The sequence below is a fragment of the Lepisma saccharinum genome, chromosome 28 (assembly GCF_977018435.1).
Source record: "Lepisma saccharinum chromosome 28, izLepSacc3.1, whole genome shotgun sequence".
In the NCBI taxonomy this organism is placed as follows: domain Eukaryota; kingdom Metazoa; phylum Arthropoda; class Insecta; order Zygentoma; family Lepismatidae; genus Lepisma; species Lepisma saccharinum.
The window spans coordinates 29,070,881-29,098,435 of NC_139256.1; the positions used below are offsets into that span (position 1 = coordinate 29,070,881).

General features: G+C 38.2%; 1 protein-coding gene across 2 annotated transcripts in view; it reads right to left on the reverse strand.

Annotated features, from left to right (window-relative positions):
* Nucleotides 1–3,525: 3,525 nt before the first annotated feature.
* The window catches only part of LOC145981041 (uncharacterized), a 99,182-nt gene continuing 75,152 nt past the window's right edge, over nucleotides 3,526–27,555 (reverse strand). For both annotated transcript variants that reach the window (XM_083114137.1, XM_083114136.1), the window contains exons 10-17: nucleotides 27,272–27,499; nucleotides 22,635–23,335; nucleotides 21,533–21,650; nucleotides 19,811–20,083; nucleotides 17,028–17,215; nucleotides 15,076–15,288; nucleotides 9,267–9,486; nucleotides 3,526–6,339 (exon numbers count right to left, since the gene is read on the reverse strand). In XM_083114137.1, coding sequence (XP_082970263.1) covers nucleotides 6,134–6,339; nucleotides 9,267–9,486; nucleotides 15,076–15,288; nucleotides 17,028–17,215; nucleotides 19,811–20,083; nucleotides 21,533–21,650; nucleotides 22,635–23,335; nucleotides 27,272–27,499 — 2,147 coding nt within the window. In that variant the 3' untranslated portion in view covers nucleotides 3,526–6,133. The remainder of the gene's footprint in view (nucleotides 6,340–9,266; nucleotides 9,487–15,075; nucleotides 15,289–17,027; nucleotides 17,216–19,810; nucleotides 20,084–21,532; nucleotides 21,651–22,634; nucleotides 23,336–27,271; nucleotides 27,500–27,555) is intronic.

Below are 27,555 nucleotides of genomic sequence, written 5' to 3' on the forward strand. Positions count from 1 at the left end.
TGGAAAGCGGTTCTGTGGAGTGATGAGTCGAGATTCACAATGTTTCAGTCTGATGGACGTGTATGGGTGTGGCGGCTACCCGGGGAACGGCTTCTGCCAGAGTGTATAGTGCCTGCCAGGAAATTTGGTGATGGTGAAGTAATTGTTAGGGGTTGTTTCTAGTACTACGTTGTGGGACCACTGGTGGTTGTTCGTGGCACAATGAACTCACAGGCATACTGTTCAATACTAGACAATGAAATGCTACCAACCTTGTGGCGTTTTTACGGAATGGACCCCTGTTACTTCCAGGATGACAAAGCTAGGTGCAATGTTTCGGAAGCTACTATGCAGTGGTATGCCAACAACAATGTTCACCGATTGGTTTTGCCTGCACAGAGTCCTCATCTCAATCCCATAGAACACCTTTGAGATGCATTGGACCGGCGGTGAGGTCTCGGGAGATGCGGCTACATTCCATTGTCCAACTGAGTGAGATATTGGAAGAGGATTGGCGACTTATTACCATGGACTTCTTCCACAAACTAGTCGAGAGCATGTCTGACAGGTGGCTGCTGTTGTAGTACCAAGAGGTGGCTCCATGAGGTTCTAACAGGGTTCGCACCACCAAACAACAATTTTGTACAGGTGCCCAATTACTTTTTGGTAGATAGTGTATTTTCAGATAATTATACAAATAATTCACAAGGTTAGAAGTGTATAATAGAAAACAGCATTCTTGGCAGTCATGATCACCAAAGTTCAGATATCAATATTCCACCCACCCTTGTGCCCTCAATTAGAATCTCTCTCCATGTAACCGTTACTTATTGGAGATGATTTGTCAGTTTCTTCAGTTAGAAAAACACAGTTTACAGTCCTTGGCTTTTGTGTGTCATCATTAAGCAGAAAAGTGACCTCAAACAAAAGAATCTTCAGCCAGAAGCCTTCAAGCACCTTTCCTCTCCATCTCTTCACCTTGGGCAACAAGGAAGCCTGCTCCACTCTACCCCTCCCCTCCACATGGGAGTACAGTGGACACTAGTTGCCGTACTGCACAGGTTCTTTGAAGGGAAATTTATTTCTTTCACAATCCTAATAGATAAAATGGAAAGTATATTTTTGTGTAAAGTGGAAGTAATATTGAATTGAAAGAGTGAGGACCTTCAAATGCAATGCTACTTTTCATATAAAGCTCAATCAATATTGCTCACCAAACTGACATTTTTGTAGACATGAGAAAATTACCATTGTTATGGAATTGTTAATCCCCCACAAATTCCTGCAATTCCACCTGGGCTCATTCCAGCTGTAGTCATGTTTAGATTCTTTGGCAGAAAAGCAAGTTAACGGCAAAAAAATCAAATGTTAATACATGCAATATTATTTTTCAGGCTTTTTTTTTCATCGTTAACAACAGGCATCTCTCTCCATTTTAATACATTTTTAGTATGAAATAAAATGGATTCATTAGCAAGACTATTAGAAATCTCAGCTGAAGTAGAAAAAAGTTATGGATAAAGTAATTCTGTTATCCCTTGGGCGAGACTACGATATAAGCATTTCACATTTGAAATACTGCCCTAAAGCCTGACCCAATATATTTGTTGCAATGCGTTAATAAAATGCAAGACGTTCCCATTCCCATACTTTCCTTGATGTCTGGACATGCTGGCCAGATGTGCGGTCAAGTTTAGATTTGTGTCATTAACATAATTAACTTGAACTTATGAATGCTAAAATATCATAGTCTGACTTTGCAGAAATTAACATTAATGAATTAAATTTGATAATTTTGTTACAAAAGTTCAATAGTGAAATTCAAGGTTCACTGTGTGTTTGGGCCAATCAGGCTGTTACAAAGATTACGTTCCCATGCCATGAAGACATGCCAGGATGTGGAAGCAAGGCTCCCGCACGTTTGTGATCTTGGCCATTTGTTTGAAGGTGATGTGATCAACACCACATTTGAGCCACCTTTACCCTGCTTATTTAACTAATTGCTTCAACACGGACAGAGCTGAAAAAGTGGAAAAATTCCAAACTGATGGGAATTAAACCATGTGGTAGCAATACACCCTACTGACTGGACCACCACAACTCCATCATAACTGCATGAAGGGCGATTGGGGTGACCACTCTAGGGCCATGAAAAAATTCAAGTATAATTCCCAGTTTTGAAGGCGAACTTTCCAAAAATTCAAGGGTACAAGCTGTTTTTTCTATTTCAACCTTGCATATTACCGCCTCTCACCCCCCCCCCCCCCAACACAAATATATTAACAATATAAAGGTTCCCTGCAATTCCAATCCTATCCAAAAATTCTAATTCAATTCAATTAAATGGATATACATTTAAAATATTTAAGGTACCGAATTTACGTTTGTCATTTCACATATTCAGACTCGAAATACATTTATAAACACAAGTCACAAATGTTACGAGATTTATTAATCTGTGAAAAATTGTTAATTGTGTATGGATTTCAATCTCGAATTTAATCGACTTCAAGATATCTTACCTTCCGTCTAACAGATTGTTCTGCAAAGGACACTAACGAAGTAAACGAATTGAGAGAATTCAGTTTTATTTTCAATCCTCGATACAAATAAAAACTAAACTGTGAAAAACTCACCTCAGGGCATTTATAAATATGTATAAATTCAATGGGATTTGGAATAATGAAAGTTGCAATTTTTCACGTCTTCAGAGAAAAATTCACGCAGAATGTACGTATAATTCCCGGCGATTAGCCACCCTGGAGATCCAAAATACTGTGCATTGTGTTGTTTCTGGGACTCAAGGTGACAGCATTACTACTATGCCATCAGGGAGTCTTGAAATAAAAGTATACAGTTCTTATATTTTGATTTTCTCAATCTACTACTTCAAGTCTAAACCATTTAAGACTTGGGTACAAGACTTTTCCGCTACAATCTCATACACTGTATAAATAGAATAAGTACAAAATTGTCATCAAGTTTAAATTGAATTGGAAGAAAATATTTGCTCATCAGATTTGTACTTGTACATGTAGGATCCTGAAAAATCTGTGCAAGGATCAGGATAATAAAATCATATCCTAATTGTTCATAAATCATGACTAGGAAATTGGCAACTGGAAAATGTAAAATTACCTAAGTTTACATTACAAAGTGAGTCTGGAAGAAGCAACAAATATTACTGAAAATGCTATTAAAACTATAGTGTGACCACAAGCAATAGAAACTGTGTAGAACCACATGTCCTGTGCATCTTGCTTGCACATGGAGGGGAAGGTGCGAGAAGGCTTCTGGCCGACTGTTTTTTTGTTTGTGGTCGCACCTGTATATTACAATGATTCGACATTTCTTTTCCTTCCCTTGGAATTACTTTCATGTATGTATTTTAAAAGTGAACTACATGATAGTGTCAAGAACTTTTATGAATCTTAATCAACAACAATGAATAAATATTTCTATCTTGATTTCTAAGAATGAAATTACGAGTATGTTCGATCACAGCTCACCATCTACTCTTTTAAGACATGGAAAAAAGCACAGGAAGACTTTACAAATAGCTTTATTTGTTATTAAAAGAATATGAAATATTCTCCACCTACACTATATTACACATTTGTACACGGTACTACAATATTTTACACATCACATCTCTACCTCCAGACAATGCACAAAAAACAGCATTGTGCCTGAAGGTGCCTTCACTGCATGTACTAACACATATTAAAACTTAAGAACAAGGCATTATTTTAACAAAATTTACACATACATATGCACATAGTAATATGTGTTACTAAAAACCTGCAGTAAGCTGACTGAGAATACATGATGTTATGACAGGTGAAAGGGGAATCCATCTTGAACTATGGATACACACTATAAGAACACATTGTGCCTGCTTTCGAGGAAGATGAAACCAGTTATGTTTGAACAGGCTAAGAATAATGAAACACATACAAAAGTTTAATTTTCTTTCCTGTCTTATCATTTAATACAACTCTTTCACAGAAAGAGAAACATTTAAAAGTGCTTTTAATGAAAAACACACTTTCTAAGCAAGTATTACCAAAGACAAGTTTTAACACGAGGTTCTATATACATCTATCTATATACAATACAAAATTTGTTCTAATGCATTCTTTTTTCCAACTTGGAACATTTCTGGATCCAACACATCCGGATCGGTGTAATTATTACTGTACAAATATACATTATGACTGAAACCTTGAAACATAATGTCCACCATACATAATCAACTTATCTACTTCAGGTCATTCTGTTTATGTGAAACTTATTGAAAATAATGAACTCAATAAAGAATGCATGCAAAATAAATTAAGCATGAATAAATAATTAACACATGTTAATTTTAATTCCTACGTTTGTAGCTTCTGACGATGTAATCTTTTTACATTACATTACTTTAATCACATTTTAAAATAATTTATCTTGCATGTAAATGATAAATAAATTACATAATCAATTATTACTAGTTTCAGAGCATGCAAAATTGAACTTAATTGCAAATTAACACAATAATAAGTTCCCTTTATTTGCAGCAAAAGATGCCAATATCTACGAGGCATTTCAAGTAGAATTGATCACAAACACATAATGCACACCAAAATTATCAAATACCTACTTGATTATTTTTCCTTAGATGATAACTATTGTTAATGGGTAAAGTAAATTTAATGTATACTGAGCAAAATTAGAAATGAATAGCGAAAATCTATTCCAAATCATTATGTAGCTAACATCCAAAAAAAATTATTACATGATAACTACATATGTCTGGCAGACAAATGCATAAAAGATGAAAAGTACATCAAGTACATTCTATGATCATGTTACATATTCTCAGATCTGATTTATTGCAAGTATGTGATGCGGAAAGGAGTGCAATGAGATGTTATTGAAATACTCTCTTTCAATGAAGTGCAATACTTGCTACCTGGCATAATTATACATTCAACAAACATCAGCAACCATTGATTATCAAAATATCTCTTCAAAAATGTAGTCCTTAACAATACGTAACAATGATAATCTTAGATGTATCCAATTAAATCTTAACATCACAACCATATTACATTTACTTACAAGGGTTGTTCCGAAAGTTCGTGGATTGGCAACACTGCGCCGATTCTGCGATTGTTGCACGTGAAGATAGCCTGTGGTGTACTTTGTTAATGTATGAGTGAACCATTGCGGAGCTGTTGTTTGTTTGCTCGCTATAAAAGTCGAACTGCAGAGTATTAAAATGGCGGATGAGAATGATATACCGATAATTACCAGACAAAGGATCACTATTGAATTTTGTGTGAAGTTACGCAAAAGTGGCCAGGAATCGTTTGAGATGATCAAAGAAGCTTACGGTGACGAAGCGATGGGCAGATCGGCCGTATTCAAGTGGTGGAAGCATTTTAACGAAGGTAAATGCAATGTGCAGGATAAAGCGAGAAATGGGCATCCATCAACATCAGTGAACAATGAGAACATTGTGAAAACAGAGACATTGTTGAAAGAAGATAAAAGTTTATCGATTCGTGAATTGGCAGCTAAACTGAATGTTGGTGTAGCAAGATGTCACGAAGGGAGCAATTCGCAAAAAAAAGATGTGAACTGCTTCATGAAGAATGGTTTCTCCTACAGGATAACGCTAAGCCACACGTGGAACGGTAAGCTATGGCAGATTTGGAGAAAATTGGTGGGCAGTCTCTAGACCATCCTCTATACAGCCCAGACCTCTCACCCTGCGATTCCTGGGCATTTACAACACTTAAGATAGAGTTACGCGGAAGGAAGTTTAGCACGGGCCAGGAAGTAAAAGCTTTCGCATCCACTACCGTACACCGACTCTCAGAAAATGGTCTGCAACATGTGTTTGAGAAGCTAGTGCATCGCTGGAATCGGTGTATAGTGTGAAGGATGCTACTTCAAAAAGGAAACTCACACCAACCCTCGAACTGACTTCGAATAGTGATGTCAGTTCATGAACTTTCGGAACAACCCTCGTAGTTTCAATAGTATCTTTTCAATCCTCTCTGTTCTACCACGCAACAATAGTCTGACAACAAAATGACTTGCCTGAACAATTATATCTGCCTGTCGGTACAATTTGAACTATGTAAAATATGAAACTATTATTTTCCTATTCCAAATTTTCGACTGATGAACTATTTAGTTGGGCAGCTGATGATGCCACGGTTGTACTAGTAACTATGTTCTCTGCTCCTCCTTGTAAAGTCATTGAGCCCTGGACAAGACTTGTTCCAGCAGGAGTACCTAAGGTTGTCGTAGGCCTCCCAGCTATTGTTCCGGAAGGACCAATTATTCTAGCATACACTTGTTGTCTACCTGGAAAGGCAAAAATGAAAACTTAGACAATTCCCTTCAAAAATGAAACTAGTGTGTGGTCCTAAGATCATGTAACCTTAACTTTCGTTACTAATATGTAGAGGCATGCATATTTCGTTTTGACAGAAACACGAAATGTGAAATAACACATTGTAATGTTAATTTTTCATGTTTCTGAAAGGTGTGAGGTGCATTTTCCTACCCTGTTTTGTCAAGAAATGATGAAAAATGGAAATCGACTCAAACACAAAATTTAGAGTTTATTTACCGACGTTACACTTGCTTAAGTTTGAATTAGCGAGTAGCACCAGCGGAACTTCAAACACGTCCCTTTCATCATCTCTCGACCAACCCTGATGATGATTCTGAGATGGAATGAAAAGCTTAATAGAACTTCTGAAGTTTATTATGTCATGTTGTTTGTGTTTTTTGTTTTTAACAAGCATGCTGCCAGCATGTGATGTAAGAATTTTTTTACTGTCAACTTTAAAAATATTGACATTGATACAACATTCTTAATCTCAATAGCTCCCTGTTATCTTGTAAACATGTGTACAATAGATATACAGGAAAACCTCGTTCATACAAAGTTCAAGGGACCAAAAAATGTCCACTTCGAGTTATCCAAACTTTTCAAGATGGCACCTGTTTTTCAGGTGTAAATAAAGTAGAGTATAAATTACACCCCTCGCTCCCAATGGATGTTTTATACTTGGTGGTAGCTCAGAAAATAAGCTTTATATGTACTATATAATAATATTGTAAGTTTTAAAGAAAGTGTAAAAAATGTTACACAAAATGAGAACACTGAGCTTAGGCGGACACAAAGATTCCAAGGAGACTGTAACACCATTTATCCTGCCTAGTTATACAACCAGTTATGCACGGGATGCATGTTGTGGCAAAAAGTCTTTTAAAAAACGGTATTTTGTTTCAATTCTGCAAAGTTGTTGTTCTTCCACGAATTTTTTTCAATTTTATTCATAAGAAACCCATTTGTACGAAGACCTATGGAAAGGAAAACAATCTCGTTTATTGCAAGAAGCGAAACTTGGAAGAATCTTGACAGTAGTCCCACTGGCGCGAGCAAGAGACGGGAGATAATCGGACAGAATAATTATTGGATTTTATGTGCGTTCACTAGAACATTGTCCGATACAGGATTAACTGGTGGGAGAAGATTCTTTTGGGACAGAACACAAACTTTCCTTGGCACAAAAAAAAAGCATTGGGGCTGTAAATTTCGTTCTGGTTCGACTGTCTAAAACACATCGTAACAAAAGTCACGTTTTCTTTGCTTCAGTAACCTTCATAATCGCCCCCCCCACCCCTCCCCCTTTTGCATGGATCAGTCCAACTCTTCCTCAACTTGCATTGTAATCCACCCTGAAAAAGGAAACACGCAACTTGCGATCTGCTTGCACTGAATGTGTATCGTAGGACACATTCAACAGTGCAGCACTCAATAATCACTCTGGTTTGGATCCCACTTTTAAACTGTATATTTAGTCCAGCTTAGCTCATCAGCATAAAATGAACTCAAAACAAGCTTTACGAAACTTGCGTATTTTCAGATTAATTGACAATTTATTGTTGGATTCAGGAGTATTCTGGAGGTCAAACATTCGTACCGCCAAAACTTTTCCTCTCGTATTCCTACATTAGGGATTTTTTTTTCCTGTCAGCAGCACGCTAATGGTTCTGAAGAAAAGCAGCGATTATACGAACTTTATGTGCATCGTGAAGTTGTTTCAACTCTTGTTTTTCTTTCTGGAGATCTAATTTAGTTATCGTCAAATCAAAACAGCTTTGCGATTCAAAACAATGACGCTTTTTCTTCTTCGTGCTGGATGAGTCATTGCCCTTATCGGCAAGTGACAACTTTCCAGATGCTAGACTAAACACTGGCGCCAGCAGCAGCGTAAACACAATGAGACCGGCTGGAAGTTAGAGCAGCAGGTAGCAGAAGGGAAATCCTCAGCATTTTAAAGATAATGCAATTGTCGAAGACCAACAGACAATAATACGGGCAATATTTCCTATCCAGACAACTGCATTCAAACGAGAAAGAGGGAACTGAATTCTGCAATTATTGCATTGCCATGCACACCAGTGGCGGATAATGAGCTGTTGTAGGAGAAGGGAGGGGGTCACTTTTCTTTTTCTTATCCTGCGGTTTTTGTTCGTTTTGAAGAAGGTATTCAGAACTGGTTGCTTTATTTTAGACGCCAAAGGAAAGGAGCCGTGTACGGACACAAGCAAGAAAATCGTGGCCGAAACAATTAGCAACGGATATGTCAATGAGCTTTTGTTATTAGTAAATTCTAGGGATGGGCCGATATGAAATTTTGGCCGATACCGATAAAGTACCGATATAGAATTTACCGATACCGATAACCGATATTCTACCAATCCGATATAAAATTTGAAATGGTCCTTGAAGAACCTGAAATGTTCATTGATCTCCTTAATAAATGTGTGTTTTGAGGTGACCGCAGTGCAAGAGAAGCTAAATATTTAGACACTTACTTTTTAGAAAGAACATGGAGATTGTTCATAAAAATGTCAGAATTTGGACTAAATTATAAGATATTTATCGATGTATCGGATCGGTAAAATAATCGGTAATTTTACCGATAAACCGATACACCGATATGCCTATATCGGCCGATACCGATAGAGTACCGATTAATCGGTCCCATCCCTAGTAAATTCTATATCTATATACTTTTAACGGTTATCAGTAATTTTTTTATAAACTTATAATCAACTACCATGACACTTTTGTACTTATCGTACATGAATTTTATTTTTACAAATAAGAACCATAACAAAATTACAGAACTATGTAAGTCGCAAGCTGTTTACAGATATATGAATAAAAATTATCAGCAAATTTATTCCTAAGTAAATACGGTGATGCATACCTTTATTTGCTGTTGTCTGCGACAATGGAATAACTTTTAATCCTTGAACACCTTGAAGGGTCTTGATGTTGAGCGTTCCACCCTGAAAACCAGAAGGCAGCAAAATTTGTTGAGCACCACCTTGCTGTAACACTAGGGTTCCTCCTTGTGCCCTTAAAGATTGAGATGCTAATACAACTGTCTGACCTGCAGATGCTTGAGTTGTGGTCAAGATCACATTCTGAAAAGAACAATGAAATCAGATCAACTGTGTGTGTGTGTGTTTGTGCATATATATATATACAAATAATGAAGGAGACAGTAAACACTTACCACACGAATAGAAATAATTCAATATTTCGCGATCTGAGTCGCATTTTCAAGAAGGTAGATAAAAGATCGACGACACTTTGAGTAGAGGCACAAAATACTGACCGTAGCGCGTCTACGGTCAGTGTTGCCAGAAACAGTTGAAAGGAAACACGAAATACTTTAGCCAGTGTTTACTGTAAGGTGGGTGGGTAGTTTCGGGGAGGAGAGGAAAGAGTTACTGGTTGGCTAGGTTGAGTCCGGGGGGTATAGTGGCGTGCATGCCTGCTATATAGGCCCTTTCCCATCGCCTGCGGAAAGATGTGTCAGAGCGGGGGGGGTAAAAGGTGGATGATGGCAACACGGAAGCAGTTATTGAAGGTGGTTTTATGGCTGTTGGATGGCAACTGTGAAATCGGAGTTTTGGGTGGAGGAACGGTGATTATTTATCCTTAGATTCAAGGGGGTGGAAGGGGTGCGGAAGGGGTGGGGGTGTTTCGGACCAAGATGTTTTGGAGGTTGGGGGGGGCGACGGAAGACGACCCTAGGTTTTTCCCGAAAGATGTCTCTGGTCTCGGGATCACTGTGCAGGATGGGGAGGAGGGAGTGGAGGGTATGTCTGATTTTCGTAATGTGAGGGTGGTATTGGGTGATCAGAGTTGGAGGGTTGGTTTTGGGTTGTTTGGTGCGGTTGTGGGAGTTAGCTCTAGTGATTTGTTTGTTGATGAGGGTGGAGGGGTAGCCACGGTTGGTTAGGGCTTGGTGCAGGCGTAGGTTGTAGTTTTGGCGGGATGAGGGGGATGAGTTCAGGCGCTGGCCTCTGAGGGCAAGGGAAAATGGGATGGCTTTTTGGTGTGGTAGGGGTGTGAGCTGGAGTAGTGGAGATACTGGAGGTGGTTGGTTGGTTTGATATGTATGGATGTTTCCAAGTGGTCTCCCGCAATGTGGATGTCCATATCGAGGAAGGTCACTTGGTCTTTGGAGTGGAACCAGGTGAATTTGAGGGTGGTGAACTCATTTAGTCGGTTTAGGAATGTTGTGAGGGAGGGTTCGCCATGTGTCCAGAGGAGAAAAATGTCATCAATGAATCTGAGCCAGAGGAGTGGTTTCAGTTGCTGGGAGTCAAGGAATTCCTGTTCCAGCCTGCCCATGAACAGGTTGGCATAAGAGGGGGCCATGCGGGTACCCATAGCTGTGCCACGTATCTGCAGGTAATGTTGGTCACCGAAGCAGAAGTTGTTGCAGGTAAGTACAAGGTTGGCTAGTTGTATCAGGAAGTGAGTGCTGGGATTGTGGGGTTTGGGTCGGCTGTTAAGGAATGATTCCGTGGCACGGATGCCATGGGCATGGGGAATATTTGTGTAAAGGGATGTGACATCAACTGTTGTGAGGATGGTGTTGGGTGGTAGGGATGGTAAGTTTTGGATGATGTTGAGGAAGTGGTTGGTGTCACGGAGGTAGGAGGGCAGGGCTTGGACGAGGGGTTGGAGGTGAGAGTCTAGAAAGGCTGAAATGCGTTCAGTGGGTGAATTGTAGCTGGACACAATGGGTCTCCCGGGGTTGTTAGGTTTGTGAATTTTCGGGAGGAGGTAGAAAGTGGGGGTGCGGGGGTTGTCAGGTATGAGTGAGGAGATGGTGGAATTGGATATATATATATTTGAATTACTGGTGTATATTCAATGTCAACTTTAACTATAGTTCACAATTACTAAGTCAAATTATGCAAAGAATAATTTTTGATGGACATTATTACCCATATTTTACATTAAACAATATTATTAAAAATAAATTCTCCTTTATTAATAATAAATTTTGTGACACCCTGAACCATAATCTTGTACATATTACTCAATAAAAAATTTAGACTTAATTTCTACCTTGTTTATAGTATTTTCTTCCCTACTGTAAAAAAAAATGAGCTGTATTTCTGATTTTTCAACAATAGCATGTATTAGGTGTGACTTTGGTGAGAAAAGAAGTGGCATTTGCATCATGACAACACACCATCTCACACTTTCTTGTTCACTACTCTCCTTGTCATGCTTACTTTACAGTGACGTATTATCAGCATTGCAACCCTGCAACTTTTGTTTGTCACTGCATGCCTTCGGAGAGAGTCGTTAGAGAAGTTTCATTAGAAGTGTGTTTTTGTGAGAGAAATATTATTTCTGATATTAATATTTGTCGAGATTCAAGAAGTATATTAGGGTTCTAATTTAATTTATTATAACATCGAACCTGTTAATACTGAGGGGTTGGCAACGAGCCCAGCCAAGCTGCATTTCCTAATCTTGCGCACAAGAATATAGTTCCTTAGAATAAAACAAACAAGGACGTATGAAGTAAAAAAATATAGATTGAAAATAGTAAATATTGAACATTCTTTAAAACTAAAAGTATTTATTACCTCTTTCATGGTAAATGTAAGATAGAGAATGTCAAATACATTGGTTCGCTGGCCAACCAAGCAACAAAGTTGGAGTTCACAAAGAGGGTAAGAGCGAGCTTATATTTGTCTGCTTCAGTACTCAGTAGAGAAACATGGCGTCCTCTGCTAGCAGTTCGGTTGTTTCATCAGCTTGTTATTTCAAAGTGCACCGGAAAGGGAAACCTTTGAATAGTCAGGAGAAGCAAATTGTTTTAAATGTTTATTCGTATTTGCGGTATGCTTGTCCGGGTGAGTCTGTGTGTGCAAGTGTTGAAAAAACTTCGTGTATGGCAGGTGTTTGCGAGAGCGCTATTTTAAAATGAAGAAGGAATTTCGGCAAACAGGAAAGGTGACAACACCTGGCAAGAAAAGACCTCGTGCGATCAGGAAGTCAACTCGGATGGCCACAATGGATGACTTCACGAATAGCGCAATTCGTAGGAAAGTTCACGTGTTCTGGGGCAATGGGAGAAACTAAATACCAACTGTTGAGAAAGTGACCTCTGCAATCGCGAGTGATCCTGATTTGCTGTCCGTGTCTCCCCAAACAATGAATCCTGTGCTACATGACCTGGGTTTCATGTTTACGAAAAGAATGCGATCTTCAGCTCTGATTGAACAAGATGACATTTTTGTCTGGTGACACCAATATCTGCATTCAATAAAGCGATACCGCCAAGAAAAGAGAGTCATTTATTATTTGGACGAAACGTGGGTTAATGCTGGACATACTGTAAACAAAACTTGGGAAGACACAACAGTGGTTTCGCACCGACAGGCTTTATTTCATGGACTCAGTGTTGGATCAAAGCAGCCATCAGGGAAAGAGGGGGGAGGCTCATTGTCGTTCACATCGGAAGCGACGAAGGTTTTGAGGATGGCGGTTGTTTGTTGTTTTGTGCCAAGAAAGGTGTCTGCAACTATCACCAGGAAATGGATGGACAACGTTTCGAGGAGTGGTTCGCCAGTATTTTATCGAAATTACAGCCAAACAGCATCATTTTTATGGATAATGCTCCCTACCATTCCGTTCGCCTCAAGAATGTGCCGCCCAATGCATGGCGGAAAGTTGATATCCCGCAGTGGCTTTCGTAGAAGGCTCGCGAGCAAACCGAGCAAGACCAACACAAGTTCGCATGGACAGATTGCATGATTAAAGCTGAACTCCTGCAAGTTGTGGATGGTGTGAAAGGAATGTACCGTGAATATAGTGGATGGTGTGAAAGGAATGTACCGTGAATATAGTGGACCGAGCAGCTAGAGAAGCAGGACATTCGGCTCTTAGGTTGCCTCCATATCACTTCGAATTCAATCCCATTGAATTAGTGTGGAGTGAGGTGAGGTGAAGAGTTACGTTGCTTCCAACAACAAACATTTCAAGTTGAACAAAGTGGAGTCGTTATTTCACGAGGGATTACAGCTAGTGACACCTGATAAGTGGAAAAGCTATGTTAAGCATGCAATCAACGAGGAACAAACATTTTGGGACCTGGATAATTTGATTGACAAGACTGTGGACCCACTCATAACTGAAATTGGATCAGGAACAGCACGTGATGCCACTTCCGATGACAAAATTATGAGTGGAGTAGACGAGTTACAGTCATCATAATGGTAAGTTTGCTGTTTTTATTGATTTATTAAAAACACCATTAGGTTTATATTTATAAACGAAAGATTTCTTATGAACAAGTACGATTCAGTTGAAATGTTTTTTCCCCAGAGTTTGTGAATTAATTCAATAACTATCTATTACACGATATTTGTTTGACTTCCTGCTGTAAGATTCAGAGATTCCCCTCCACTTTCCCTCTCCCGATCAGCTGTTAGGAGGAGCGTTTCGCAACACTTCGTCCGCCACTTCAACAACGTGAATGCGACTGAGAACATTTCCGAGCATCTTGCAGAGTGATACAAAAGTGTATTTCATGTGAAAGCATACGTCACTCTATAGTAAGTATGACAAAGAGTTTTGGCTCTTTTTAACTAGAAATAACATGACTTGTCATTCTGCCACCCATCCTATTTGTCTGACTTGGCTCTTTCTGTTACCTTGACTCATGTTCAAGTTGAAAGATTAAGATGATTCAAACAGAAATGTAGACAGTGCTAGACACACAGAACAGAACATGACTTTCAGGATGCATTTTAAAAATTGCAGAATTGCTGGGTCTGGTGTGTAATGTGTATGTGTGTAGAAAAGACTACTGGACCACTAGGGTGGTGGTGGCCCGTAGGCCCGAAGGTGAATTTTTGACCAGATGGTAGTATTAGTCCCAAAAATTTTCCAACATTTTGCTATGTTGGAACCATCAAGATTGATGTATAATAATGAAAAATGTAAAATCTGGGAGTGAAAATAAATGTTCCACTTTCAATTTAACCGAGCAAAAATGGATGTTATCTTTAACTTACTGAGGGAAACGCACATTAATACAACAATATACCATTCTTTACATTTCTTTCACTTTCAATGACGTTCAATTTATTTAGGACAAGTCACATGAAGATTTGGCACACACAGAAGATGTACTACGTAAAATTTTCAGTGAAAAATGCAGGCTCAACCAGGACTCAAACCCGGGTCTCTGGCATAGCGAGCCATCGCTCTACTACTGAGCTACGTCTGCTAGTGCTACCGCAATGGGATCTCTTGCCTTTGAAACAATGTATTCATTGATGTTGCCTGGTTCTCCCAGTGCAGAGATGATTTTACACAGGTAAAACAGTGACAAAAATCAGGCGAAGCTAGGCAGCTCGGTAGCTCAGTGGTAGAGCAATGGCACGTATGCCATTGACCCGGGTTCAAGTCCTGGTCAAGCCTGCATGTTTCGCCAAAAATTCTATGTAGTAGTACAAGTCACCTTAAGCACTACATAATTACGGAATTTACACTAATGACCAAGGAGAATGTTCAGACAAGAAACATCCCATCATAGCATGGACCTGAATGGACTGATATAATAACAATGGCAACTAAATATTATTATAAGAAAAGAAAAACAGTCTTTTCTAGCAGGCATACTTATTGCACGAAATAATATGAATGTCAATAATAAGTAGATTTGGTTAGATCTAATCAAGTGAACTTACCTGTCCTGCAGCTCCTTGAATTGGTGTTCCTTGAGTTTTACTTGCTAGCAAAACAGGTTTGCCTCCTATATGAGCCAAATTGAGTCCACCCGTAGTCCCAGGTCCAACCATCCGAACTCCTGTTCCAGCCCCGGCAACAAGTGGTTTTCCAGTGGCAACCTTTGCCTGCTGGACAGTCTGGTTTGCAGCAGCTAAACTTATTGTAGGTTGAGCCTAAATAAGTTATTTGGAAAACACTATGTTAGTTACTTCAGAACATATTCATCTTTCCATTTTAGTATAGACTATAATTATGCCGTGAACAAGTATTGTGGCTTGTGTCTGATAAGGTCATTTTTTAAACATTAAATTGAATGCTTCCTCTGACACAAATTGTTCCTAATTAAATTAGCATCTTCATATTGAGATATTGTGTAGATATAATGTGAACAGAGTATTTAAGAAGCTGGGATTAATTTATTATGCAAGTTTGAATTGTGAATGAATCAATTTGTTCCATCAGACTTTCGACAAATCGTTTCACTTTTCTTGAGGCAGGTGTTGCTCTACTATAGCTAGCTAACCTTGTCCTTATTGAAACCCATAATTTTTCTATAGGTGATCCCAACTTCAAGAGTTCGGTATGGGACTTCATGGGCTTTTATTTCCGAGATTACCACCCCTAAATAAGAGTGTTTTGTCAGAAAGGAAAGTCGTTAATGATAACATTACAAGTGTAATTTGTATTGGATTGTAATGTTATCATCTTCTAGCCTTTCTGTAACAATACAGATCATCTTACTGTTTTTTCTATAATTTGGAGGACTAAAAGTAAGAGCCCTCTGGATGTTGCAACTATCCGCAAACTTGGGAAGAGGGAAGGGGTGAGGAATGTCCACACAAAGTTCACCAAATAAACTTGTATGTGTATACGCTTTCTTGTTTTGAGTGGTTATTGAAGCTGCGACAAGTCAATGGATGGTTTCATTTCAACGGAATGAGAAGTTAGTAGTATTCTGAGTATGCAAATCTTCATAATTATTTTACTAGTTCATCTTAAGTGCTTTTAAAATTAATATTTCTTAACGTCATTCATTAGTCATGGAATTTTCTCTCTTGAAACAAACTGTAATGGTGGTTCACTTTTGACTGATTGATTGAATTGCTTTATTTTACTTCGCTTCTTTTGCCACTTTTGGCTAATTTGCAAAGATGAGGATGAGTGATGACATGATTAAATTGATGAATGGACACTCACAAACATCCATGCCCAGGCCAGGATTCGAACCCAGGACCCTTGTCATCGTAGAGCTATGTGCTAACCACTCTGCCACTGTGCTGGTGCACTTTTGTTTCAGTGTATACTACAGCAGACGTTCAACATGTGGTGGAACTGTCTTCTGTTGCGCATCATGGAGCAACAGCACAAGCCCCATACTGCACTCTTAACTGAGGATTATCAATAGGGTTGATTGAAAAGTGGTAAATTTTCATTAGAAGGCACTACAACTCATTAGGTGACATCATTCTTGGCAAGCATCACTCTTCAAATGACCTGTGTCAAAGTTGCAGGGCAGGTAGTTAACATTTGACAAGTAATCTGAATTGACCACTTTTACATCTGTCACAAAAATAAAAATAAATTACTTCTGTGCAGTGATAAAGCATTTTTATTTGAAGAAGTGGACAGTTAGATCAACATCAAGTTGGATGAAGTTCAAAGGAGTGTTCATGTAGATCACAACCAAAGGAGTGTTCATGTAGATGGAAACTATCAGTGTCACATGTCAATTAAGGAGAAGAAAGAATGGTTAATTTTCTTCATATAATATTGTTACCTACGTTAGTATTTCATTGCTATTGTTAGAAAGTTCGCACTGATCCTTTTGTAAACAATTAGAAATCATATTTGGTACGCAGGAGAATTAAAATTGTTCGTGACAAAACTTTACATGAAATTTTTACACATTTACCTGAGTTGTTCCTGCCTGAGATACAACATGCTGGGCTGTAAGATGAGCAGCTTGAATAACTCTGGGTTGACCTGCTACCGATATCAAATTTCCTTGCGTAACAACAGCAAACTGCGAGATACCTCCTGGAGTTGCTGTTGGAAGCTGTATGAGGCCAGGTTTTCCCCCCGTTACACGTAAAGTAGTACCTACACAAACGACAAGAACATGAATGATTATGGAAACATGCATCCAAGCATTGATTTTTATGTAATTTACATTCTGACAAATGCTTGTGTCACAAAAACTAAAATGTTCTAACCAGAGCTGAGACAATATCACACACCGATCTGATACCAAATGCTGATCTTCTTACTACTTCCCACAGATATGATACTGAAAATTCTAAATTTTGCATAATTTCCATGATATTTAGACTTTGAAATTGTCACTTGGAATTTCTGCAAACCCTGCAAGATTCACAGCCAGTTTCGGTGTTTAAATTTGACTGATACTTTCAGATACCAATACATCAGGACCGGTTTCAGTTTAGTGCTAGTTCCAGCATGCATAACTATTTTACACAATTTATATCTACTTCAGGTTCAAATCATTAATGGCTAATGTTATTGTCTTGTCATCAGGCAACCAGAGTTCAATTCCTGGTACAGATTAATCTATACTGTTGTCATTATTGGCCAAATTATTGGACTCATTAGTTGAAAAATGAAACACACATAAACTCACTTTATGTAGAGAAATTTAAGATTTTAAATGTTTTGTGATGCCCATTGAATGGTTATACACACTGAAAGTACTGTCATTACTTCGTATGACTACCTTTGGCCTTCACCTTTCACTTTATTCGAGCTCATTTTTAATCACAGCTTGTGTACAATTCCTGTATCACTCTTATTACAAATACGTAGTTTATGAAATTACATGTTGCCCCGGAGATACAAATAAAGAACACCTTTACAGCAATGAGAATTAATATTATTTCCTTTGTTATAATCAAGCAAGTACCATAAATAGCACTGAACAATGTACTGTTCCAAGCATTCTTGCAAACGTAAAATGAATCGTACTGCCACCATTCTTGGGACACAGTAAAAGAAAGGATTGTGGGAAACAAGATTATATCGAAGCAGACGAACAGTTTAATCCTATAAAAAGTTATCGTCAAATATACTTAGTAGGGATGGGACCGATTAATCGGTACTCTATCGATATCGGCCAATATAGGCATATCGGTTTATCGGTAAAATTACCGATTATTTTACCGATCCGATATATCAATAAATATCTTATAATTTAGTGCAAAATTCTGCCATTTTGTTGTAATTTTTATGGATAATCTCCATGCCCTACTTTCTGAAAAAGTAAATGTCTAAATATTCAACTTCTTTGCATTGCAATCAGCTCGAAACACACATTTATTACGGAGATCAATGAAAATTTCAGGGTCTTCAAGGACCATTTCTAATTTTATTTCGGATCGGTAGAATATCGGTTATCGGTATTGGTAAATTTTATATCGGTACTGTATCGGTATCGGCCAAAATTTCTTATCGGCCCATCCCTAATATTTAGTTAGAACACTTTCAAAACAAGGAAATGTGCTTCTTTTTTACGAGTCCAATACTTTGGCAAATACTTAGAGGCATGCATATTTCATTTTTGACGAAAACATGAAATGTGAAATAACACATTCTAATGTTAATTTTTCATGTTTCTGAAAGATGTGAGGTGCATTTTCCCACCCTGTTTTGTCACGAAGTAATGTGAAATGAACTGCAAAATGCAAAATAGACTCAAACATGAAAGTTGGAGTTTATTTCCCGACGGGACACTTTCTGAAGTCAGAATTATCCTGCGAGTTATGCAATTCACAGAAAATTGATTAATTCTGTAGTAAATATTTGAGAAGCAAAAATGGATCCCTTTATGCAGGAAAAAACTTAATATTCTGGTAACAACATGAATGTGTTATTAGAAGGGATATGTTTATTTTGTGTAGTAAGTTTTTAAATCACATATAGGATTATGATATTCACATTTTTAAAACCAAAATGTCATTTTGATACTGCTTTTTCACCACTATAACAGTGACATTTTATTTTATTTACCGCTCTTGAACCCGTTAATTTAATAAACTGCCTTAGTCAGCAACTTTAGTGTATTTAATATGGAAACAAGGTTTAATTGTGTTCCCATTCTACTATTATGTACTTTTCACCCTTTCAGTTTGTACCATCACTTCTGATAAAGGTAAAGGTAAAGTGTTCCCCTGTGCATAGCACCACGCCATGAAGGCGTATAGGGGGTGTGGGGGTAACGCCCCACACTTTCTTGATCCGGTCGTGAGTGGGGGTGATGTGATCAGCATCACGCCCCTGACCGCCTTTACCCCCCAGGGTTTCCCCCAGGTACCCATGTTATTCGACGCTGGGTGTGCGCCGGGGCCGCTTCCATCGTTAGAAAAGTTCACACCCTGTATATCAGATTGGTGGAATTTTATATCTGTACTATGATAGCAGATATTTCATATTGGTTCATCCTCAAATTACAGTAAAACTTGGGTCAACATCTAAATTTTGGTGCAATATTTTTTTAGAAGCATTTTGTTTTAAATACTGAATTTGTACAATTAATCTAGCATATTTTGATCCAGCTGACGTAAACACACAGATTTAGAATCCAAATTTAGGTTTTCGGAGTTAAGAAAAAGAAGGAAGCTATCCAATTTTGATTCAGAGTAGTCTATAATTTTGAAAAATCCAGAATTTGAAAATTCGACTTACCTTGTGATAAAGTTCCATGTTTCTGATGTGCCAGTAAGCTTTCCATCGAAATGACTTGCCCCTGGGAATTGGTCAACACTTTCGCAACCACTGGTTTGCTTTGGTTAACGGGCAATGTCTTTCCAGCAGATGTGACAACCTTCCCGCCGGAAACCGCAACACGTTGGGTCGCAACGACTGGAACAGTTGATGCCTGACTAGCCTCGGTTTGTTTTATTAGGATGGCTTGGGTACTGTGAAGTGGTGAACCAATGGGACTCGTGATGCTTTTAACTTTCGGAAAAAGAAAATTAATACAATTTATAAGATGAACAAGATTCAATAATCAAAATATAAAGCGTTTACACTAAGGCTGGGTTGATACCAGATGCCAATTCCCACTAATATCTATGCACATACTCGGAAACTGTAACTATTGAAAGCACTTGAGAAAATTTACATAATGTAATATTTAGATTTTCCATTGGAACTATATTGTGTTCCCATTGTACTATTATGTACTTTTCACCCTTTCAGTTTGTACTATCACTTCTGATACACCCTGTATATGAGATTGGTGGAATTTTATGTGTTTGTTTTTATACCAGTATTTGTATTCATGTCCAGATATTATTAGAATAATTAAATCAAGAAAACTTAGGTGGGCAGGCCATGTGGCACGAATGGGAGAGGAAAGAGGAGTTTACAGGATACTTGTCGGGAAACCTGCTGGTAAGAGGCCTGTAGGAAGGCCAAGACGAAGACGGAGGGACAACGTTGAGATTGACCTAAAGGGAATCAGTAGGGATGGAAAAGAGTATATAGATCTTGCTCAAGATAGGGACACAGATGGAAGGCCTGTGTTGTTGCAGCCATGAACCTTCGGGTTTAAGAAGGCTAGAGAGTTAGTTTATTGGAACTATATCATAGCAATCTACCTGCTCTAAAATATTAATAATTCTACACGAGATAATTATTTAATTACAAAATTTATTTCTTCCATCGAACAATTTATTGTGAAAATAAAGAAAATTATGCATTCTTGTACAACATTTAGTCGCTGCACCACTGATATTGGCATATACTGGTACAATGGTGTTGGCTCAGTCATATTTTAATGTTTACATAACTGTAATATGATCAGTGAGGCTGTAACATATATGCAGAAAATAATCTTAAGGATGAGAAGTTGCACGTAACATACTTACACATAGCACATTAATAGAGAAAAGTTGGAGAACAATATGTCAGACCAAAAATGTCCAAACATCAAAACAATGTTCTGATTAGTGAAAACATTAAACTTTAAAGGTAATGTTTTCCATTCTCAAAGAATACGTGGGATTCTAAACACACTTGTTGATGGAATATTTACCAGCCTTTATCTACTTTAATTATCAACATATAGAGCTGCAAATACCACACGAGAAGAAGAACATATTCTAGGAAAACATCAGGAACATTTCCTTTTTTAACATTCAAGTGCATTTTAACAGAAGTGACAAAAATTTGTAACTAATGCAAAACCGTACCCTGTGCTCTTCAAACTTCAAAGTGGTAAAACTTTTTTTTTACCTAATTCTGAGTTTTTAACCACTATGGACCTCCAGCGGGTATTAAATCTGGGACCCCTTGATTACAAGGCAACAATGTTACCACTAGAGAAATACCTAACGCCACAAGGTTGCAGGCATGTTTACATATACATTAATGCTCTTATATAAAATGGAAAAAAAAACATACCTGTTGGTTGTGCATTTACTAATTTGACTCCAGACACAGCAGACGTGACAATTGATTTCGCTGAAGATACTGGTTTTGGTGAACCTTGCTGTGGACTTCTCGATCCCATAAGCTGTACCTGAGAGGAAAAATAAAAAATAAAAAAAGGTTACCAGATGTCTGATCCAACAGACACTATCATTTCTCCCCAAATATAGAATTTATTAAACAATTTTAAGTGATAGGTCGAGGCATGCATATTTTGTTTTTGACGAAAACACAAAATGTGAAATAAGACATTGTAACATTCATTTTTCATGTTTCTGAAAGATTTTTTTCTTTCCTGTTTGGTCAGGAAATGAAGCAAAATGAGAAATAGACTATTAAACATGAAATGTGGAGTTTATTTATCAACATGAAACTTTCTGAAGATTGAATTATCCTGAAAGTTATGCAATTCACGGAAAATTGATTAATTCTGCTGTAAATATTTGAGAAGCAGAAATAGATCCCTTTATACAGAAATAAACTTGCTACTCTGGCAACTATATAAATGTGCTATTAAAAGGGATATGTTCATTTTGTGTAATAAGTGAAATTTTAAATCAAATCTAAGATTATATTCACAATTTTAAAACCAAAATGTCATTTTATGTACTGCACTTGATCAGATTTTTCACCGCTATAACACCAAAAATTTATTATATTTACCAGTTTTGAACTCGAAATAGTTTCTGTGCTTGTACCAAAATTTTGCTTTTTTATTTACCAAAAATATGTGCTTCTAGTGATAGGCAGTAAAATAAATCATAAATCAATGAAGTAATGGGAAAAAGTAAGTATTGATATTATTTTGGTATCACTTGGTATAGGCCTATATAATTGGACACAGTAATTGCACTTTGTATATATAATTGGACACACGGTAATTCAATATAATTTTTAAGCAACAAATACTAAATTTTATTATTTTTTCTCTTTTGGTTATTTTACTTTGTTTTCTACCTCACGGATTAATCTTAATGATGAGCATGAAATAAACTGATGAGATGTATGATGGGACAATTCCCTGTAGTTCAATTTCCTCTCATAAAAAAAAAAATAAACGTTAGTATGAACTTACCTGTGAAACATTCATTAACTGCGTAGCATTAACATTCGCGACAACTGCTTTCGGACTCGGAAGAGAATGAGCACTCCCGGTAGAGTTTGGCCGCGATCCACTCCCACCAGATCCTTGAATGATCAGAGGCCCTGGACTCCTCACATTGAGAGAAACACCCTTGAGGTCCTTTATCATTTCACTCGACACCGCCACCCTTGCAGCAGTGGGTACCGAGACCGTGGTCGTCTTCGCTCCTTCCCTCCCAGCACTTGATGCAGCCACACTCGTCTGCACACCTGTACCCTGGGCCATCACCGCGCACACTTTGGCAATGGACGTCGGCGTAAGTGTCACCGTTTTCACAGTCTGAGTCAATGGGGTCGACAAAAGTGATGCGGTGCCTGTCGTTTGACCTGTCGTAGGCTGTGTCGTCACTTGAATCGTCTGAATTCCTGATGAAGTGGACACCTGGAGGCTCTGTACGGTTGGACTAGGCATTGAAATTGTTCTAGTTATAGTAGGCGTACTAGCACTTGTCCCTGAACTACTAGATGCACGGGCAGAAGTCTGTGCAGCGCTGACGGCAGTGACAACATCCAACTTCAGCTGACTTGAAGATGCATTTTCCTTTGGTTCTTTCTGCTTGCTTCTGCTTGGCTTCCTTTGACTAGTCGTTTTCTTTGTCTTTGCCATGAAACCTTGTTGCTGATGCAATTTTTCTGGAATAATAGAAAATTTCCATCAGTTCAAATATCAAACATTCTCTCTCTCTTCGGTCTCACAAGAGACTGCCAGAATGGAAAAAGATATACAGTCAACTCTCGATTCTACGACCCCGGGTATAACGACCCCCTCGAAGTAACGACCCTTTTCCCGGGAACCGTGAAAAAGTTCGAAAAAAGTTGAAAAATTTCGAAAAAAAAGTTGAAAAATTGAAGGAAATCGGCCGAAAAATGCGTTTTTTTCCCCCAATCATTCCCTTCACCAGCGCTCTACCGCTCACAATTGGGTCTGAACTAAAAATAGACACCACCACACCATGCTTGAGTGATATCCAATAGCACTTGACCTCTGCCCCCCCCCCCCTCCCTCAAGTGCACCAATGTTACCCCGCAACCGACAGCCGCTACCCAACGCGCCAGGCTTGTTTTGCCACGCTTTCTCTTGGATACGCGAGAAGAGAAGATCGAATGTGCTTGGATGTTATTTTAAATCGACCTTGACTTGTTTCCTTGTCCTAAGAGCTGCTGAAAACTCGCAGGTGAGGGGGGAAGGGGCAGCCCGAAATGACTGCTGGACTTGCAGTCTTTGGCAATGTGTATGGTAGGTCAAGCTCTTTCATCGATAAATACACCACACCTTGAGAGATAAGATCGCAGGAATGTTCCAAAATACAGATGCCTGGCACCTGGAAGTCTGGCCCATCTGTCCAGCTCTGACCTAGATTTCAGTAGGTTCCCGTGAATGAGCAACTCTCGACCTTGTAGCCGACAACTTCCAGTAACCGCTTTCATTCAAAACGTGTTCTTTGTTCCCTGCAACACTTCATAAAAAAGCGAAACTGTTAGAGATAATCAAAGCCCCTTTTCCCAGCTTATTCTCCGCCACTGGTGTGCACGGCAATGTTGATAATTGCAGAATTCAGGTCTTTTTTTATGCTGTTGTCTGCATAGGAAATATTACCCGTATTATTGTCTGTTGCATGGTAAAACGTAAAGCAAGGGACATTTCCTTCTTCACACACTCCTGTTAAAAGTTCCGTCTTCGACAGTTGCGTTATCTTTAAAATGCTGGGACTTTTCTCTTCCGCCACCTGTTGCTCGAACTTCCAGCCGGTCTCCTTTGTTTTTACGATGCAGCTGGCGCCAGTGTTTTGTCTAGCGTCTTCAAAGCTCTTGCTTGCCGATAACAGCAATGACTCATCCAGCGGGAAGGAAAAAGTTATTGTTTTGAATCTCGCAAAGCTGTTTTCATTTGACGATAACGAAATTCGATCTCCAGAAAGGAAAACAAGAGTTAAAACAACTTCATGTTCTGCGCCTTCTGATAAGCAAAACTGTAAATTTAATTCACATCCGATTTTCTTCAGAACCATTCATGTGAAGAAAAAAAAAAAGTGCTCAATGTAGGAATGGTCGCTGAGATCGATTAATAAGACATTATTCAAGGGGAAAACTTTTGGAGGAGTGGGTGTTTGACATCGGGAATACTCCTAAATCAAACATTAAATCATCAATTAACGTGAGAGTAAATAACGATCTACCATTTTGATATGTCGAAGTGCGCAGTTTCATAAAGCTTGTTCATTTTATGCTGATGGGCTAATCGGGACTAAATATACAGTTTAAAGTGAAATTCAATTCCAAACCTAAATGACTTTCGACTGGGACGCTGTTTAATGACGTGTCCTAGAATACGCATTGGGTGAAGACAGATTGCAAGTTGCACGTTTCCTTTTTCACACTGGATTACAATGCAAGTCAAGGAAGGAGTTTGGACTGCTCCCTTCAATGGGGAAGGGGGGAGGGTGAATGAAGTTGGTTGAAGCAAAGAAAACGTGTTTTTTTTTTGTGATGTATTTTACACAGCCGAAACAGAACGAAAATTACAGCCCCGCTTTTTTTTTTTTTTTTTCTGGTGCCTATAAAGGTTGTGTTGTTTCTCCCGAGAGATCTAATCTTACCAGTTAATCTTGTAACAGACAATGCTCCACTAGACACGTATAAAATCCAACATTCATTCTGCCCCATTATCTCCCGACTTTTGCTGGCGCCAGCGTAACTGGTGTCAAGATTCTTCGAGTTTCGCTTGCAATAAGCGAGAGATTGTTTTCCTTTCCATAGGTCTCTGTGCAAACGGCTTTCTCATGAACTATAATTGTAAGAATTTCCTGGAAAAGCAACGACTGTGCACAATTGAAAGGAAGTAACATTATTTTTTTGTGAAAACGTTTTCATGTTCTATTTTCCTTCTCGCAACACGCGTCCTGTGCATAACAGGTTGTATAACTACCAGGATAAATGGTGTTACCATCTCCTATGCATCTTTGTGTCCGTTTGATCTCCGTTTAAGCAGAAAATTGGGGCAAATTCCAATAACGACCCCTTCGAAATAACGACCCTTTTGCCGGGAACTGTGAAAGGTCGTTGAATCGAGAGTTGACTGTATATATATATTAGGAATGGGTCGATATGAAATTTTGACCGATACCGATAAAGTACCGATATTCTACCGATCCGATATAAAATTAGAAATGGTCCTTGAGGAATTGATCTTCTTAATAAACGTCTATTTCCAAAAGAAGTTACATATTTAGACATTTACTTTTTTGAAAGTAGGGCATGGAGAATATCCATAAAAAATACAACAAAATGGCAGAATTTTGCACTTAATTATCAGATATTTATCGATATATCGGATCGGTAAAATAATCGGTAATTTTACCGATAAACCGATACACTGATATGTCTATATCGGCCGATACCGATAGAGTAACGATTAATCAGTCCCATCCCTAATATATATATATAAGAAAACAGGCACAGAGAATAAAGAGATACAAAAAAGGGTGCAGAACATAAAGATGGAAATGGGTATACAGGAAAATAGGAAAAGAAAATGGGTACAGAAGAAAAAGGGAAAAAGAAACAGTACATAGAAAGGATAAATGACATGGGTAAATAGGAGAAAGGAAGAAAATGGATGCAGAGGGAAAATGAAGGGAATGGGTACAGAGGTGAAATGGAGAAGGAAAGAGGTATAGAGGAGAAATTTGAATTTTTAAGTCCACTTTATGCACAGAAAGGGTAATCAGGACTGGACCTACAGTTTAAAGTGGAATCAAACCACTGGTATCAAACAAAGGACCCCTTTATTACAAGGCGATGACGTTAACACTATGCCATCTGGGAGGAAATGGGTACAGAGGAGAAATGGAGAAGGAATGGGTATAGAGGATCATGAAATGGATAGAGAAGAGGAAAACAGAAAAAAAGAAAGACATGGGATACAGACAAGAGAAGCAAATAGCTAAGGAAGAGAAAAAGAAGGAAAGGAGTACTCAGGGAAACGAGAAGGGGACATAATCTACAAGAGATTGGGAGGGAGGGATAACAGTTACAAAAATACAATTATATTTTTTAGAAGAGGTGAGGATCTTATTTCTATTATTACCAAGCAATACAAGTGGTATCTGTCTTGTATCATACTTAATTGCTAACATCAATTCACTCTATTTCTGGAGCCAAATGTCCAACAGAAAAACTTTAATGATTAACCAACCAAAATAAGCAATTGAAAAAATATTTTTATTTTGATATTCTCAAACATTTCCAGCATTTTCTAGCACAATCTTCATCAGATGGAATAAATTTATCAATACAATGACAATGAATGATGCAATATGAATTCATTACAGATTTTCCTGTCATTTGATTACCAGAATAGTACATTAACTAAAGAACAACATAAATAATGTACACCAGTATTTCAATCTTAATTCTTTAGGAGATTTTTAGCTATACTGCTATTTCAATTGTACAATTGTCTTAATATTCTCTCTCTTCTGAAGTTTTCAGCAGAAGGCGAAGTGTTACAGGAATTTATTCACAAGAGTACAAGTGATAAATAAAATAATGTAGTAAACATATACATACCAAATTCTTCCTCCGTTCGGCCACGATGCAAGTAAATCCATATCTTTCTCTTTGTATCATATTTTACGCAAGGATCTCCCTCATAATGCAATCTATCCAAAGCACCACTAACAACAGATTGTAAGCTCTCTGTAGCCCCAGGAGCCAAATACTGGGAATCCTTTAGCAATTCACAAATATCTGCCCTAGTACCTTCTCCATTAGGCAGTCTGGCTGTTGCATCACGAACTGCAAATTTCAAGCAAAAGATGAAAGGAAAGTAATATAATAAACATTAAGAACTA